General features: G+C 39.3%; 1 protein-coding gene across 5 annotated transcripts in view; it reads right to left on the bottom strand.

Moving 5' to 3' along the window:
- LOC122552844 (transmembrane protein 144-like) overlaps window positions 1–16776 on the bottom strand; it is a 71504-nt gene that overhangs the window by 34404 nt on the left and 20324 nt on the right. For all 5 annotated transcript variants that reach the window (XM_043695879.1, XM_043695870.1, XM_043695898.1 and 2 more), the window contains one exon: window positions 5629–5709. In XM_043695879.1, coding sequence (XP_043551814.1) covers window positions 5629–5709 — 81 coding nt within the window. The remainder of the gene's footprint in view (window positions 1–5628; window positions 5710–16776) is intronic.

The following is a 16776-nucleotide window of genomic DNA, read 5'->3' as shown; positions in this document are numbered from 1 at the left end:
AGTTAATTGCAGAAATCAGGAGGCTGTTATCTAAGCTGCCTTGCTTCTCTAACCGTTTTGTTTCACCAGTTTCTTGCTGAAAGGTTCTGCAAATGCATGAAAGGGTCTAAAGGTATGGAATGTACCAACTAGACACACAGAAATAATAAGGAATATCCATTTTAGCGTCAGTGACTTTTTTTATAGGCTGTGATAAATCAAGGTCAACAAGTTATGTCATCTCAAAATTAACATGTACAATGTGCAGTCCCATACTTTCAACTTTCAATTATTTCTGTCTTTTTTAAATCTCTGTTTAACAAGCCCATCTTTCTTCCTTCACCTTTATTTCATTATTTATACATAATTTGGCTTTGCTGTAACTATTCAAACTTGGACTTTCTGGCTTCAGATTCTTTGAATGCCACTGATTAAACTGATAGGTTAATGGGATGGCTGGCTGCCACAATCAGAGTTCAGATTTACTATAGCTGGTGTTGCACCAAAGTGGATTTCTATTCACTCTAAGGTCGGTGAGAAAATCCATAGAAGGTCTGTTGGCAAGTAGACACATAATGAACGGCTAGAACAGGAGTGGGGAACCTGCGGCTTTCTCTGCCATTGTGTGTGGCCTTTTGAATGAATCCAAATTTTGCAGAACAAATCTTTTATTTTTTATTAATTGTTTTTTTCGTCCTTTATTATTTTTATTTTAATCTTAAAACGAATGTACCAGAGAGTAAAAGAAAATTCAATGAAATAATACTCACAGACTGGCGGCCACAATTTTAAAAATGTGAATTTTGAAGTATAATTGAAGTTTCTTGGATGCGGCCTTATTAGATTACAATTAACATAATGTGCCCTTCCAACATGGAAAGGTTCCCCACCTCTGAGCTAGAACAATGCTTGCTGCTGACTGCAAAATCCAGGCTTTACTTTTCATTAGGAATATCAAGCCTACATTGTTGATGTACATAGATCTATTATGATATGTCAGTCTTAAAATGAACTATCTCCTTATATGAAATAGACTTGCAATCTGTTTTACTTTTGGCTACACAGTAATCACTACAGCTCACATTAAATGCATTAGTTATGATCTTCTTTGAAACTTTTCTAATAGATAAACACACTACTTAGCTGCAAGATTTTCTATTGAGTAACATTTTCCTAAAATTGACAGTTCCAGCATTTTTCATAATTTTAATGTATTTGAATATGTATTCCCTTTGAATAGATACATTTTAATCTTGCTTTCATTGTAATCTTCCCACATTACTACGATGCACTTTCCAGTCCATTATTAGCTATAAAGCATTTTCACTGTAGGTCTTTCCTTCACTGGAAACTGTGGTGGGATCTAGGGAAATTCAGACATCAATCTCTCTTACTCATTTTATCCAAATACACTAAAACTGCAAACACAGACAATGCAAACAATAACCAATTGACTTACAGGAAAGAATCCTTTGGTTCAATAATTATTTGGAGAGACTGAGGAATCTGGGTTGTTGTTTTTATATAAAAAACTAAAAGGGGATTTCATGCAGATGTTTTGATATGAGTAAACAAGAATGGACAGCTACCAGTCAGTAATAAAGGATCTAATTTTTAACTATTTGACAAAAGAACCTGAAGGGGACATAACTGAAGATTCATGTACATACTTCATCAGCTGTCCTGATGATCCCCTTAAAAATTCTACAATTTTCTTTGTACTACCTCTCCTCATTCTATCACAGTGTATGTTTCTCTGTGTTAAATTTCTTGTTACGCCTTCCTATTTCATCAGTCTGTACCTGAAGAGGCCAATTACTATCTGCTAATATAGTTTACTACACTTCATTGATACGACATTTGCAAATTTTGAAATTATATCTTGAATATGTCAAACAAGCACAAAAAAGATCAGCAGTTATTATAATCACCCTTGGGGAACTGTATATTTACTTCCTGTCTGAAAAACAATGGAAATCTCTCCATTGCTACCCTATCCAGCCCCGTCAGAACCTTATATATTCCCAAGAAATTACATCTCATTTTTCTAAACTCCAAATTATAAGCTCAATTTATTCAACCTCTCATCACTGGGCAAAACTCTCATCAGCAGTAAACTAGTGAACTTTCTCTGTATTGCATCCTTTGCAAATACATCCATTTTTCAATATGGAGACAAGAACTTACATATACTCAGGTATGGACTCACCAAAGCCCTATAAAATAGTTTCTCGATCTCTTTATACTACTTACTTGCAATAAAGGTCAACATGCCAATTTTGTATCCATTATGCCACTTACCATTTAACCAAAGGATTCTAATTTTTATTTGAGTCCATTATATGTTGTTTTGGAAAATACCTTTTGAAAGTCCACTTACATAACATAAATATGTAAGTGGAGCTCTTACATATTCTAGGCTGTGAATGGCCGAATAAATTATTTTGTCAATCAATTAGTCAAGTTACTCAAGCATGATTTTATTTTAACAAAAGCAGCTAACTTCTTTTATTGACCTAGACGTTTCTAAATATCAAGGAATTTTAACCTGAATTGATATCTCTAAGGTTTTTCCCCACCCACCTCTTTTCTTTCATCAGAACATGTCTACACTGTCATCAAACCATCTTCTCTTTGAGGCAATCACTGTTTTATTTCTCAGTTTTGATTGTAATCCAAAACAAAACTGTGGATGCTGGAAATCTGAAACAAAAACAGAAATTGCTGGAGAAACTCAACAGGTCTGGCAGCGTTTGTAGAGAGAAAACAGAGTCAATGTTTCAGTTCCAGTGGCCCTTCTTCAGAACTGGATTGCAATCAACCTGGGCCAAATTGTTTGTTCTTTCTCTGAGTTATTCTGAACAAAGTCCATCATTATCAGTGTTCAGTAGTTTCAGCACCTAACTGCAACTTTGCTCCTCCATCCCCTTTACAGTGATATAATAGTTTATTTAATCAATACATCTAGGTGTCCCTCATCCTGTATCGTCACTGCATACCCGGTAGCAAGGGATCTTCAGTTCCAATCCTCTGCTTCTTTGAGCCTGTTGTTGCCATTATATTCAAGTCCTTCTGGCAGCTTAGACCTGCCATTTATCAACCTCTTTTCTTTTTAATCACACTGTACACATTTCAGTTGGATCTTAGAAGGTTTTCTGTTTTTCACCCTCTCTTTCAATCCCCCTATTTGAATTACTCTTTACTCTTGCACTATTTACCTCTCCAACTCTTCTGTGTTCCTGTCTAATGTTTCATCCAAGGGCATTACCCTCCTGGCAAATTAATTTTATCTATCCCATTGAGCAAGTTAACCCATCCCATGAGGTTTTTGACCCCAGATTTGTCGAAGTACAAACCTTCTATTCTGAACAAGTTCTTCACATCCTAGGCCTCACAGCGGTACTCCAAAGATCTCTCATGCACCATTTATCCAGTAACATGTGTTTCCTATTTTCAATAGCTCATGCAACCCTGAGTAATCCAAGCAAGAGAAGGCCTGTTGGCTTTCCAACATACTCCACCACTCAATAAGAGCTGGTTCTAGTCTCAATTCCATTTTCCTGGCCTTACTCCAAAACATTCAATGCTCTTGCATGTCCAAGCTCTATTTAACCCAGCCTTCAATAAATTTAAAGACCAAGTTACCACTACCTCTAATGAAGAGAATTCTATTAACCCATTGAAGAAAAGAAAAACCTCCTCATCTCGATCTGAAAGAGGAGGTCTCTTTTTAAATTATACACCTTAGCTTTGGTCTCCACTACAAGAAGGAACATTCTTCTGCTATATTCTCTATCCAATCTCCTCAAGGTCTTCTATGTTTCAACAAGAGCTCTAACTACTCCTCCTAACCTCGATAGATATGGGCCAAATATCTGTTCAATCATTCTTCATAAGACAAGACCTTCATTCCAGGAATGAGTTGAGAGAACCTCCTTTGAACTGTTTCCAAATCTTTTGTTTCAAATAAGGATACTAAAATTGCATGCCATATTACAACATGGTGATCAGTGTCTCTCCAAGGCCCTGTAGAATTGCAGCATAATATCCCTACACTTATATTCCAATGGCCTTGCAATAAATGACAACTTTCCATTCACCTTCCTAATCAGTTGCTGTAGCTGCAGACTAATTTTCTATGGTTCATGTGCCAGAAACCCCAGTTCATACTGAATCGCAGGTTCTTCAATCTCTCTCTATTTAAATAGTATATTGCTTTTCTATTCTTACTTGAAAAATGGACAAGTTTATATTTAACCATGTTATATTCGGTCATTTGTTCTTTCTCTTCACTCACCTAACCTATCAATTATCCCTTTGCAGACTCTCTACCTCCCCTTGACAATTTATTTTCCCAGTAAAGATTAGAGTGGTGCTGGAAAAGCAGGGTCAGGCAGCAGCTGAGGAGCAGGAAAATCAATGTTTCGGGAAGGGCTTTTGCACCACTCTAATATTGACTCTGATCTCCAGCATCGGCAGTCCTCACTTTCGCCTAATTTATTTTCCTACCTAATTTCACATTATCTGGACATTTAGATACTGTCCATTTGGCCTGTTCATTCAGGTCATTGATATAGATTTGAAATAGTAGAGGACCCAGCTATTGCTTCCCAATAAGTAACCCATCCTTTATCCGTGCTAATATTTTAGCCCCTATGCCACATGCTGTTATCTCGTGCAGCAACTTTTGATAGGTGACCATATTAAATACCTTTAGATTACAGGTAGAGAATCCTTTATCCGAAATCCTTGGAGCCAGAATTTTTTTGGAATTCAGATTTTTTTAGATTTTGGAATAAATGACGTTTTCACAGTGAAATTAAAAAATGACCTAAAGCAGATTCGTGTGCAACCAGTACGAGCACTGAGGCATCATTGACACCTGCCAGTGCTGGGCCACGCTGCTACCTCACATCTGAGTGACATGGATCGAGTGGGTAGCGAGGTGGGTCACCTGTTTGCACACCAAACAATCTTGTTATGCAGAGAAAAACTTCACAAAGAAACCTCAGATTTCAGAGCTTTTTGGATTTTGTAGCTTTGGATAAAGGATTGTGTACCTGTACTGCTTCTTTGAGGCCCTCCTCTTCCTTCATAGTACCATGGATGCACTACTCCAAAGCCTGAATAGTCTCATCGGTATTCAGCACTGAAAATAAGTTCAAGAGTGTCCTGCACCAAGAAGACTCCTATCCTGTCTGCTCTTCTTTCTCTGTCAGATTGCTATATTCCCGAACTCTCTCTAGCTATGGAGTGACTAGGATGGAACATGTAGTCCAGGATATTCTCAGCTTCCTGCACAGCATACACAGACTCGAATCACTCCTCATTCTCAGAAAAGCTGAGCTCTAGTTCAAACAACCAAGAGACACTGCCTCAGAAAGTGTTTATTCAGGATATGCAAGATGCGCTGAAGTCTTTCTATGACAAGGGAACTGTGGACATCTGCTGTCAGCTGCCCCAACATTTTTGTTCATTACTCTGATCATTTAAATATTGATGCTGTCTGTTAGTGTTATTTACACTTATTAAATTGAATCTACCATTCCGGTTACAAGGTATATCATTTGAACAATTCCAAGCTCTGTGTACACAGATCTGCATAATATCAAGACAGTTCTGTACATTTCTGAAAGTGTCAGTCATTACCTTAAAGCTGCTAATGCTGTTCCAATGTAGTTTAGAATAGGACTTGGAACTTTTTGCACATCCAATCCAAACCAGCCAAACCTGAAGAAAGACCATTTTAGACAGCTGATCGCATTAAACAGTTGGTATCCTCTTTTGTACTGCACTGAATCACAATATAACAGAGATAATACATCTCATTAAAGAAAAACAACTGGCATCTTCAACTAGAAGAAAATGTTTAAAAACAACGTCAAAAGAACTACGGATGCTGTAAATCAGAAACAAAAACAGAAATTGCTGGAAAAGGTGAACAACATCTGTGGAGAGAAATCGGTGGGGGGGGGGTAACATTTCAGGTCGAGTGACCCTTCTTCAGACGCAAAACGTTAACTCTGATTTCTCTCACAGATGCTGCCAAACCTGTTGAGCTTTTCCAGCAACTTCTGTTTTTTTTGTCTAAAAACAATGCAATCTGTTTTGGCACAAGCATCAATAACATTGAATATTTAAATATAGCTCTTTGAAAAAGATATAGTAACTTCTTAAAAAATGAAATGTTATAGCCTCCCTGTTGTTGCAGGACAGTTGTTAGACTGTGACAATAAAAGAGTTTTAAATCAAAGGTACCATTTGTTATCTCATTAATTTTACACCCCTTCCAAGAGAAGCAATCAAATATTTAATGCACACACAAAGAAAAATGAGGGCATCTTATGCAGCTGTACCATAAGAAATGCAAGAACATCATGTAAGTCTGTGCTAGATGTTGAGGGAGCTGTCAGAACTTCATGTTCTGTCCATTTATCAGACTTAGTTACTGGTGGTCACAGAGTCAAGAAGACTCGTACTTGACGGGTGACCTCAGTGAGGAATCCTCCAACAGAAGCACAGAAGAAGTGCAACAGGAGCCACATCATCACTGGGGATCTTATACAACAAACTGTTGGACTGTTTCAGATGCAGTTCAAGGGGCTTATCAGAACTGGAAGCTCCATTCAATGGATCTCATGAAGAGTCTCCAGGGTTACTCTGGTCTGTTGTGTCCTTCACCACATTGCATTGCAGGGAGAGGGTGAAACTGTCGTAAGATGAAGATAGAGAGCATCTAGCAACCTCCTCTTTGGAGGAAGAGAAGCATCCTGATGCCAATGATGTCCAGTGCAGCCACAATTTTAATTTCTCTTGTTCAGGCATGCTCCACTTGTAAGGTTTGCAAAATTGTAGGCTTCACTTGTAAGCTTTGCATCCATTGCAGGCTTTCCATCAAGCCCTCTATGGGTAACTCACATAAAATAGTTTTAAAATTCAAACAGAAAGCATCAGTGGTGTGGAACAGTAACAAATAGTTAAGTAAATCTTTTTGTGCAGTTAAGACATTTTCTTTTTTTTGGTATTTCCACCTGGTTTGTACCGGTCTCAGTGCTCAGTGGAGTCTGGATGTTTCAGCCCACAGTGGTCCAGCCTATCTGCCCAACCTGCAGCTGTGTCAAGGCTAACTTGGTCACTACAGCGAGTGGCAGTAGCAGGGGCTTCGAGGAAGAGGCACAAACACTTTCTCCATTTTCCATCTGAGGGTCCACTGTCACTTCCCTGTGAATCAAGAGGCGAGAACTTGGCTGCCTTTCAGCTACCACTGCAGTAATTTGAAGGAAGTTCTATAAACTGTCAACCATAATGTGCAGGCCCTAGTTATGAATCAGCATATACTGGGTTACCTGTCACATTTGATCCTTCATTCTTTCAACGGAGATGGTAATCAATACAATTGCCTGGGGTTACATGACAGTGAACAAAAAAAAAGTTCTGAAGAAGGGTCACTAACCAAGGTGTTAAAATCTGCTTTCTCTCCACTGATGCTATCAGACCTGATGAGTTTTTCCAGAATTTCTGTTTTTATTCCTGACACTCACTCAGCTTCATGTTATGTCCATGACCTCTGGAAATTCAGATGTTATTACATACCTCTGATGCAGGTAGGACTCGAAGCCAAGCCTGCTGGCTCAGAGGTAGGGACACTACCACTGCCCCTCAATAACCATCTCACAAGTTCCTTTAGGTCTAGAGCCTAGAGTCTCAGCACCTGTATCTAACTGAGCTTGAAATATCTCTGAGGACTCTCCATTGCTGACATTGTCTCCAGCATTTAACCTGTTCATTTTTGAAGTGCTCCTCACCACATGCCACCTCTTCGACCTGTGAAACTGGATTGACTGAGATGAGTGTTTCTGCACTAGGTGTGAGTGGATGGTGTGAGGAATCATGTAACAGTGCATCCTCAAAATGATGCTCCTCTATGGAGGACTCCTCAGCCTCCTGCAATACTTCCTCTGCCAGCTTCATCTCTGTACGTGTTGGAAATGGAAGAATTGAGTTTAGATTGATCATAGGGTGAAATTAGATTCTGAATTAACATTATGTAGATATACATATACCATTGATATCAATTCAACATGAGTGAGAGTGTCATGTGGCAATCTATCACCTGGTCTCTGAAGCCAACCCCATCTCTCCATCAGCAATGGCTGTACCATGACCAGTTTGCCAATTGCCAGAGTGTGTCCTCCTCCATCAGGCTCACAGTGGACCTGAACACATTCTACCTCTAGTTTTCTGTCTGTTCCCTGTATTTTGGCTATCTTCTCCTGCAATGGGAAAGTGTGAATAGGAAGAGTGTGAGGAGTCAAATATTTGCTGATAATTCTTTCTGATGCGACTCATTTCCTGTGGAGATCAAAATACATCAGTCTGGTTTTTGGTAAGTAGCTTCATTTAATTTACTTCATACATCAACAGTTAGAAGAGATTGATAGGTGGGTGAAAAGGACAGTGACTTATTATAAAATTGTTATTTTTCAGTCCATTTGAACGAATTAAGCAAGTGAAGAACTACATTAATTTCTGTTTAGTTGTGGTTAGGTGTTAAAAAAAACTTCTGTATTGAGATATAAACATATGTCCAGGTCAAAAGTAAGGGCGTGGGTTTATAGTTTTGTGGCAGTTTTTTGTCCTACATTAATGTAAACTCAGGCTAAAAAATATGAAAATGCTTTGACGTAAAAAGCTTTTACTCAAGGACACAGCAATGTTTTGAAATAGTTTAATTCTGTAACTTCAAAGGATGTAACAAGTCCATGTATAATATTTTTGGACTTTTATTTTTATGTATTTTTCTGTATCTAGCAATTACACTATTGTGGCCTTGGGTTTAACATACTTCAATATGGTGTTAAGGTAATTGCTAATTGACTCACTTCTTTGGAGATCAAAATAATCAGTCTGGTTTTTGATAAGTAACTTCATTTAATTTGTTTCAACAGTTAAGAGGTTGATAGGCTTTCACATTTCCCAGAATATTTTGATAAATCAATTAGACATTTGGGATGATATGAAATCATTGGGCGGGGGTAATAGTACATGCTCTCAAACAAATAAAAAAACTTGTTCTGTCAATTAGGAATGGACACACACTACCTAGCCAATCAGAGATTGATCACAAACTAGTCATGCAGTGGGAAGTCAATTAGAGTTTAAGATAAACTGGGGTACTGGCTAGAATGGAAAAGAGATGGAAGAACAATTTCAGTCAACAGAAGAGGACAATGGAGTATGTCCAACAAAGTCAGATCCTGTGAGCTGGTACACCATTGTGAAACAACTGAATTCACTGCCTTATTAAAGGCTATTTACTTTCGATTAACTTATATAAACACACTTGTAAATGAGTCCCATAATTAATCAGAGCTAGGAAACATTTTAGATTGCCTCTTTCCCAAAACTAATTCAGTCATTTGTAATTGATGTAGATCTTAAAATTATGGTTAATTTGAACCACAAAATCTTACATTATATTGTTGTTAATCACAAAATGTTAGAAGCTAAATTGTTTTAAGAACAGAAAACATTGGAAATTTCCCTCTTTTGTAGAATGAGAAGCAGTTATTGCTTGAACTTAAAACGTTAACTTTGTTCCTCTCTCTGATACTGCCAGAGCTGCTGAGTTTCTACAGAATTTTGTGTTTTTATTTCTGATCCCCAGTAACTTGCTTTTACTATGGAAATGATACCATCATGTGTGTATATATCATATGGTGAGATTTGGAGAAATACACTCAATATCAGCTCAATACTTTTATGTATCAAAGAAAGATTGTTTCAGACTTGTGGGAGCCACAAGATTAATAGTGACTGAGGAACAGAAACAATAGGGTAATTGGTTAAGTGTGAGTGTGAGGAATACCTAATCAAATGAGGTTTGAGATGGAGGCTGGAGAGTAAGGATTACTTGAAAGCAAGGGATATAGTTCAGAGCAGTGCTAGAACTTTCCGATTAACTGTTTAGAGATGCTATTATGCTTCTCTGAGCAAGTGGGACTTGAATCCAAGATTCCTGGCCCAGAGGTAGGGGCAGTACCATTGCACCACAAGACACTTTCAGCTTAGAACTATACAGAAGACTGTGACAGCTGTTAGTTGAGAGTTGTAAACACTCACCATTGCCAGATCATATGAGTTCATTCAGCCTTTTCCAGAACTGGATCCAGTTTCTTGGTGCCATACTCCTGCTGCAGGTAACCTCTAAAACTTGCAGCTTGGTGACAACTAACTGGACTGCTCCTGTCATCCTGTTGAAAGAGGATTTTTTTGCCCTATACCTTTATACTCTTGGACAGGGAGAGCTCCATTTCCACAAAGCTACAATCCCTCCATTCTTTTTGTTTTCCTAGTGGAATCCTGAATACAATTACTGCTGCCATTGAATTTTACCCATGCCCCCTTAAATAGAAATCCTTCAATGTTTCTTTAGATATGTCATTTCTAACCACCTTCCCTGATTGTATGGAGAAGCCAGCTTAATACTGCTGTTGCTCTTGGCAATGTGTCACTGAAAGTTAATTAATTCGGTTCGTCATCTGAGAAAGTCCCATCGCTCCAGCAGGAAATAAATAGGGCCAATTCTGCCGTAGTTTGTGGAAGTGAATGGACCCTGGAAATTCAATGCCTGGTATTAGGATTATATATTTGTTTGTTTCTGTTTAATGATTGAGGAGGCTTTGAAAATATAAATTAACCAATTAGAAACCTGAAAATTAGACAGCACATTGGCTAACCCATGAGAAAAAAATGGATCAATAAGGAGAGAACAGATATTGTATTTGTGCTATCCATGCAGTGATAAATTTCTCAGTTTAGAAGGGAATTATGTGATCATTAAAATGTAATACTGATGTGACCGTGAATAATAATTGAAGCTAAATGACAAATTGTCCAGTTATGTTCTAGTTATACTGAATCCAAGCCAGTAATATCTGTGCTTCCCAGTACTGGTTTGGTTTAATCTAATCACTGTATTCCCCAGGGTTAGATGCAGCTGTTCGAGGGATATAATTTACTTTGGCCCACTATCAGATATGACTTGACGCAGAACATATTGTATACAAATACATTTCATTTCAAAACAATGTGGGGCTTTTGAAGATCAAAATGTGCTGATTACATGCACATAAAGGAAAAGCTGTGCAAGATCAGAACTTAACTCTGTGAATTTTCTCCTTATCAAACACTGTAATAGTCCTTGTTCAGTGTACAATTGTCATGGATTCATTTCTTTACAAATAACCCTTTTCCTGATTTTACTCAGTGTGTATATTTGCAAGGGTAATAATCTCTGTGATAGTTCCTGAGCTATGAGCAAACTGTCATAAGGCAAATTAAACTAAAGATACAAACCTAAGGGTAAAAATTGTGTCATAGAAATGGGTTTTAAATCTTGGGACACTAGTCCAGGAAAGTGGGATCTGTACAACTGGAACTCCCTTCAACTACTACTCTCTATCTCCTGTCGCTCAACCAGTTCTTTATCCACCTAGCTAGTACACCCTACACACCATGTGATTTCACTTTCTCCATTAGTTTACCATGGGTAACCTTATCAAACGCCTCACTAAAGTCCATGTATATGACATCTACAGCCCTTCCTTAATCTATCAGCTTGGTCACTTCCTCAAAGAACTCTATTAAGTTGAAAAGGCACAATCTCTCCCGCACAAAACCATGTTGCCTATCACTGATAAATATAAATAGATCCTATCCCTCAGTACCTTCTCCAGCAACTTTCCCACATGACGTCAGGCTCACTGGTCTGTAGTTTCCTGGAATATCCCTACAACTCTTCTTGTACAGGGGGACAACATGACCAACCTTCCAGTTCTCCGGCACCTCACCTGTGTTTAAGGATGCTACAAAGATATCTGTCAGGGCCCCAGCTATTTCCTCCCTCGCCCTTCCTCAGCAACAAATCCCATCCAGTCCTGGGGATTTGTCCACCTTAATTCCTTTAGCCTACTCAAGACATCTTCCCTCCTTATGTCCATGTGATACAGAATAAACAAACTTCTATCTAATCTCAGCATTCATCACCTCCCATTCCTCAGTGGACACTGATACAAAGTAATCATTGACAATCTCAGCCATTTTCTCAGGTTCAACAAACAGCCTTCCTTCCTTATCCTTTAGTGGACCAACCCTTTCTCTAGTTATCCTCTTGCTTCTTATATAAGAATAAAAGGCCTTGGGATTCTTCTTAATTCTGCATGCTAAAGATATTTCATGACCCCTTTTAGCCCGCTTGATTCCTCATTTAAGATTAGTCCTACTCTCCCGATATTCTTCCAAGGCCCGTTCTGTTCTTAGCTGCCTGGACCCTATATACGCTTTCCTTTTCCTTTTGGCTAATCGCACAATTTCTCCTGTCATCCACAGTTCACGAATCTTGCCTTTCCTATCCCTTGTTTTCAAAGAGACATGCCTATCCTGCACTATCTTCAACCTATCTTTGAAAGCCTCCCACATATCAAATGTGGACTTCCCTTCAAACAGCTGTGTCCAAACCACATTTCCCAGCTCCTGCCTAATTTTGATATAATTGGCCTTGGCCCAGTTTAGCACTCTTCCCTTTGGACCACTTTGTCTATGAGTATTCTAAAACTTACAGAATTGTGGTCACTGTTCCCAGAGAAATCCCCCACTGCAACTTCTACCACCTGGCCTGGCTCATTCCCCAACACCAGGTCTAATATGGCCCATTCCCTTGTTGGACTATTGACATACTGCTCTAAAAAGGAGAAAGTGAGGACTGCAGATGCTGGAGATCAGAGCTGAAAATGTGTTGCTGGAAAAGCACAGCAGGTCAGGCAGCATCCAAGGAACAGGAGAATCGACGTTTCGGGCATGAGCCCTTCTTCAGGAAAGCCCTTCTTCAGCCCTTTCCTGAAGAATGCTGTCTGACCTGCTGTGCTTTTCCAGCAACACATTTTCAGCTCATACTGCTCTAAAAACCTTCCTGGACACTCCTTCCAAATTCTGCCCCATCTAGACCTCTGACACTAAATGTATCTCAGTCAATATTGGGAAAATTAAAATCTCCAATCACCACCACCCTGTTGCCTCTACATCCTTCCATAATCTATTTACCTATTTGTTTTTCTACCTCATGCTCACTGTTGGGAGGCCTGTAGTACAGCCCCAACAATATAACTGCACCCTTCTTATTTCTCAGCTCCACCCATGATGCCTCACTGTTCAAGCCCTCCATAGTGTTCTCCTTTAGCACAATCATGATATCATCCCTGACCAGCAATGGAACTCCTCCCCTCCTTTTACTTCCGCCGCCCCCCCGTCCTGTCTGAAGCAACTATATCCTGGAACATTTAGTTGTCAATTATGTCCTTCCTTCAACCAAGCCTCTGTGACTGCAATAACATCATACTCCCAGGCACCAATCCAAGCCCTAAGTTCATCTGCCTTACACACTATACTCCTTGCATTAAAGTATATGCACTTCAGGCCGCCAGTTCTTTTGTCTCGATCTGCTCTCTGCCTGCTCTTCCCCTTCATGATCCCTACGGTCTCCAGTTTCCACCTCTTTGTCTAGTAGTCTTCTCTTCTGGTTCCAGCCCCCTGCCATTTTAGCTTAAAACCTCCCCAACAGCAGTAGCGAAAACTTCCCCAAAGACAATAGCTGCAGTCTGGTTCAGATGTAGACCGTCCATTTTGTAAAAGTCCCACCTTCCCCAGAACCGGTCCCAATGTCCCACAAATCTGAACCCCTCACTCCTCCACCATCCCTCAAGCCATGTGTTCATCCTGCCTATTCTTTCATTTCTATGCTGGCTAGCACGTGGCACTAGTAGTAATCCCGAGATCACTACCTTTGAGGTCCTTCTCTTTAACTTCTCTCCTAGCTCCCTGAATTCTGCTTTGAGGACCTCATCTCATTTTTTACTTACCTCATTGGTGCCTATATGCGCCAAGACAACTGGCTGTTCACCCTCCCCTTTCAGAATGTTCTGTAGCCAATCAGTGACATCCCTGACCTGAGCACCTGGGAGGCAACATACCATCCGGGAGTCCCGTTTTTGGCCACAGAACCGTCTATCTACTCCCCTCACAATAGAATCCCCTCTGACTATGGCCCTACGAGTCTTTTTCCTGCCCTTCTGAACAGCAGTGCCCACCCCGGTGCCATGATCCTGGCAACTGCTGCCCTCCCCTGGTGAGCATCTCCCCCAACAGTATCCAAAACAGTATACCCGTTTTGGAGGGAGATGACCGCAGGGGACACCTGCACTGCCTTCCTACTCTTTTTCTGTCTTTTGGTCACCCATTCACTGTCTCCCTCAGCAACTCTAACCTGCGGTGTGACCAATTCACTAAACATGCTATCCATGACCTCCTCAGCATCGTGGATGCTCCACAGTGAGTCCATCCGCAGCTCCAGAGCCGTCATGAGATCAAAGAGCTGCAGCTGGACACACGTCTTGCAAGTGTAAGAGTCAGGGACATCAGCCACGTCCCTGAGCTCCCACATCAGGCAAGGGGCACATGCCACTTTATCTATTTTGCTTGTTACCTTCTCTAAAAGAATTCTAATAAATCTGTCAGGCATGATTTCCACTTAGTAAAGCCATGCTGACTTTGTTTAATCAAAAACATTTTAAATGCTCTGCTATTAATCCTTTATAATAAACTCTAACCTTTTTCCAATAATAGATTTTAAGCTAATTGATCTGTTTTGACTCCTTCTCCTTTAAAATAAATGGGCTACATTGGCTGTTTCCTAGTCCTCTGGGACTTTTCTGAATCCAAGGATTACCACCAGTGCACTCCTATCTCTGGAGTTACAGGTTGTTCTGCTATAATACACATTTTGTGAACGCAAATTTGCTGTAAAACGATTGATGAATTGGGGACATTGTTTCTAAACTGTGAGTTTTTAGGATGTGTGTTGGCTGTAACTTGATTATAGCACCAACACTTTAAGCACTCTTTCTAAAGTACCATTTTTCTATAATGTGGGGTTGTACAAGAATACAACCATCGCATTAGAATAACTACCTGTAGTCCTTTTAATATCCTCAGGTGCATCCCATCAGGTCCATGGAGTAAAACAGTCTTCGGCCCCATTAGTTTCTCTCGCACTTTTTCTCCAGTGATAGTTGTATTTATTTCCTAATCTCCTTTTGTTCCCTATTATTTAGTAATTTTGGAATGCTATTAGTGCCTTCTTCTGGAAAGACTGATATAAAACATTTATTCAACTCCTCTTCAATTTTCCCCATTTTTATATCGCCAGCTTCACTCTTTAAGGGGCCTGTGTTACTTTGGCATCTTTCTTTTTATCTTGGTCTTCATCTTGATATTACCTTCAAAGTTTATCTTCTCCTTCTTCATTGTTTTTGGTCATCTTTTGTTGGTTAATAAAACTTTCCTAATCCTTTGGTTTATCACTAATCTATTCCACATTGTATGTTTTGTTCTTTCAAATTTGATGCTATGCATATATTCCCCTGTTGACCATGGTTGGCTTATCCACTTCCTAAAATCCTTCTTCCTCATTGGAAAATATCTTTGTTGCGAGCCATGAATTATTTTCTTAAATATCTGCCATTTTTCCTCAACTGTCTTTGCTGTTAGAGTTCAGTCCAGCTAGCTCTGCCCTCAGTCATTTGCAGCTGCCCTTATTAACATGAATGTTTCTGACCCAATGTCCACCATCTCAAACTAAATGCAAAATGCTATCCTATTATGGTCAATATTTCCTTGGGGACCTTTTGCTATGATATTATTTATTAAAACTGTGTCAATACACATTACCAAATCCAAAATAGCCTGGTCCCTGGTCGGATCCTGAACAGATTATTCTCAGAAACTGTCCCAAACACACACTATGATGAGTTCTTTCTAATGGCTACTTCGATCAATCTGATTATCCTAATCTACATGAAAACTAAAGTCACCCATGATTAACCTACTGCTTTTATTACATGCCCTCCTGATTTATTCTCTGTCCTATGGAATAACTACTGCTAGAGGCCCAACCAGTGCTATCTTCACCTTCTTATTTCTTACCTCCACCCATATGGATACTGCTCATCATTTCTTGCTCTCAAACCTATTCCATCCCATATTAACAATATTTCCCCACCACTCTTTCAGTGTTGCTTCTAACTTTTCTGGGGTCTGTGCAGAATCTCAGCAGCACATTGCTGAGCAGAAGTCAATTGCATTTTGTTTCCCAGTTTGTTTATGAACTAGTAAAAAGTGTGTATTTATGTTATTTTACAGTTACTGTTATTCCACCTGCTAAAATGAACAAAGTTGTTTGCTTGGATCAGAAGTCTGGAGGTCAAATAATGGAGGCACTATGCACATTACATACATTGCATGACCAAAAGAGGACCAAAGTAATTTATCTTCTCCTTTGTTGGCAACGTTTTGAGCCTCTCTTTATTTGCGGTCCAATGTTTATATACTGCATTCAGGTTGATATTTTGTCCAGATGAAATTATGACAATTCGCATCAAATTGTTCAGGTGATCTATTTCTGGATTTACACATAATCAAGTTCACAAGGCTAAATCCAGGCTCACCACTGGCATCTGATTCCTGCAACACTGGATACATATCCAGAGCTGAAAATTTCTTCAAACTAGTCATTTTTTAAGGCATAATCCACTAAATTGCTGAAAATCTGAATGGAATATGTAATGACTTTTACCACAACCATTAATTTGGAGTATTCCTCACATACCTTTCTTGCCACACTTTCGTCATTGTTTGGTACGAAAGTAGAATATTAGTCATGCAATGCTGTCTTTTTCAAATTCA

This window comes from Chiloscyllium plagiosum, chromosome 1 (genome assembly GCF_004010195.1).
Source record: "Chiloscyllium plagiosum isolate BGI_BamShark_2017 chromosome 1, ASM401019v2, whole genome shotgun sequence".
Taxonomy (NCBI): domain Eukaryota; kingdom Metazoa; phylum Chordata; class Chondrichthyes; order Orectolobiformes; family Hemiscylliidae; genus Chiloscyllium; species Chiloscyllium plagiosum.
Note: the sequence above shows the minus strand (reverse complement) of the source record. Positions and strands in the feature narration are given on the sequence as shown.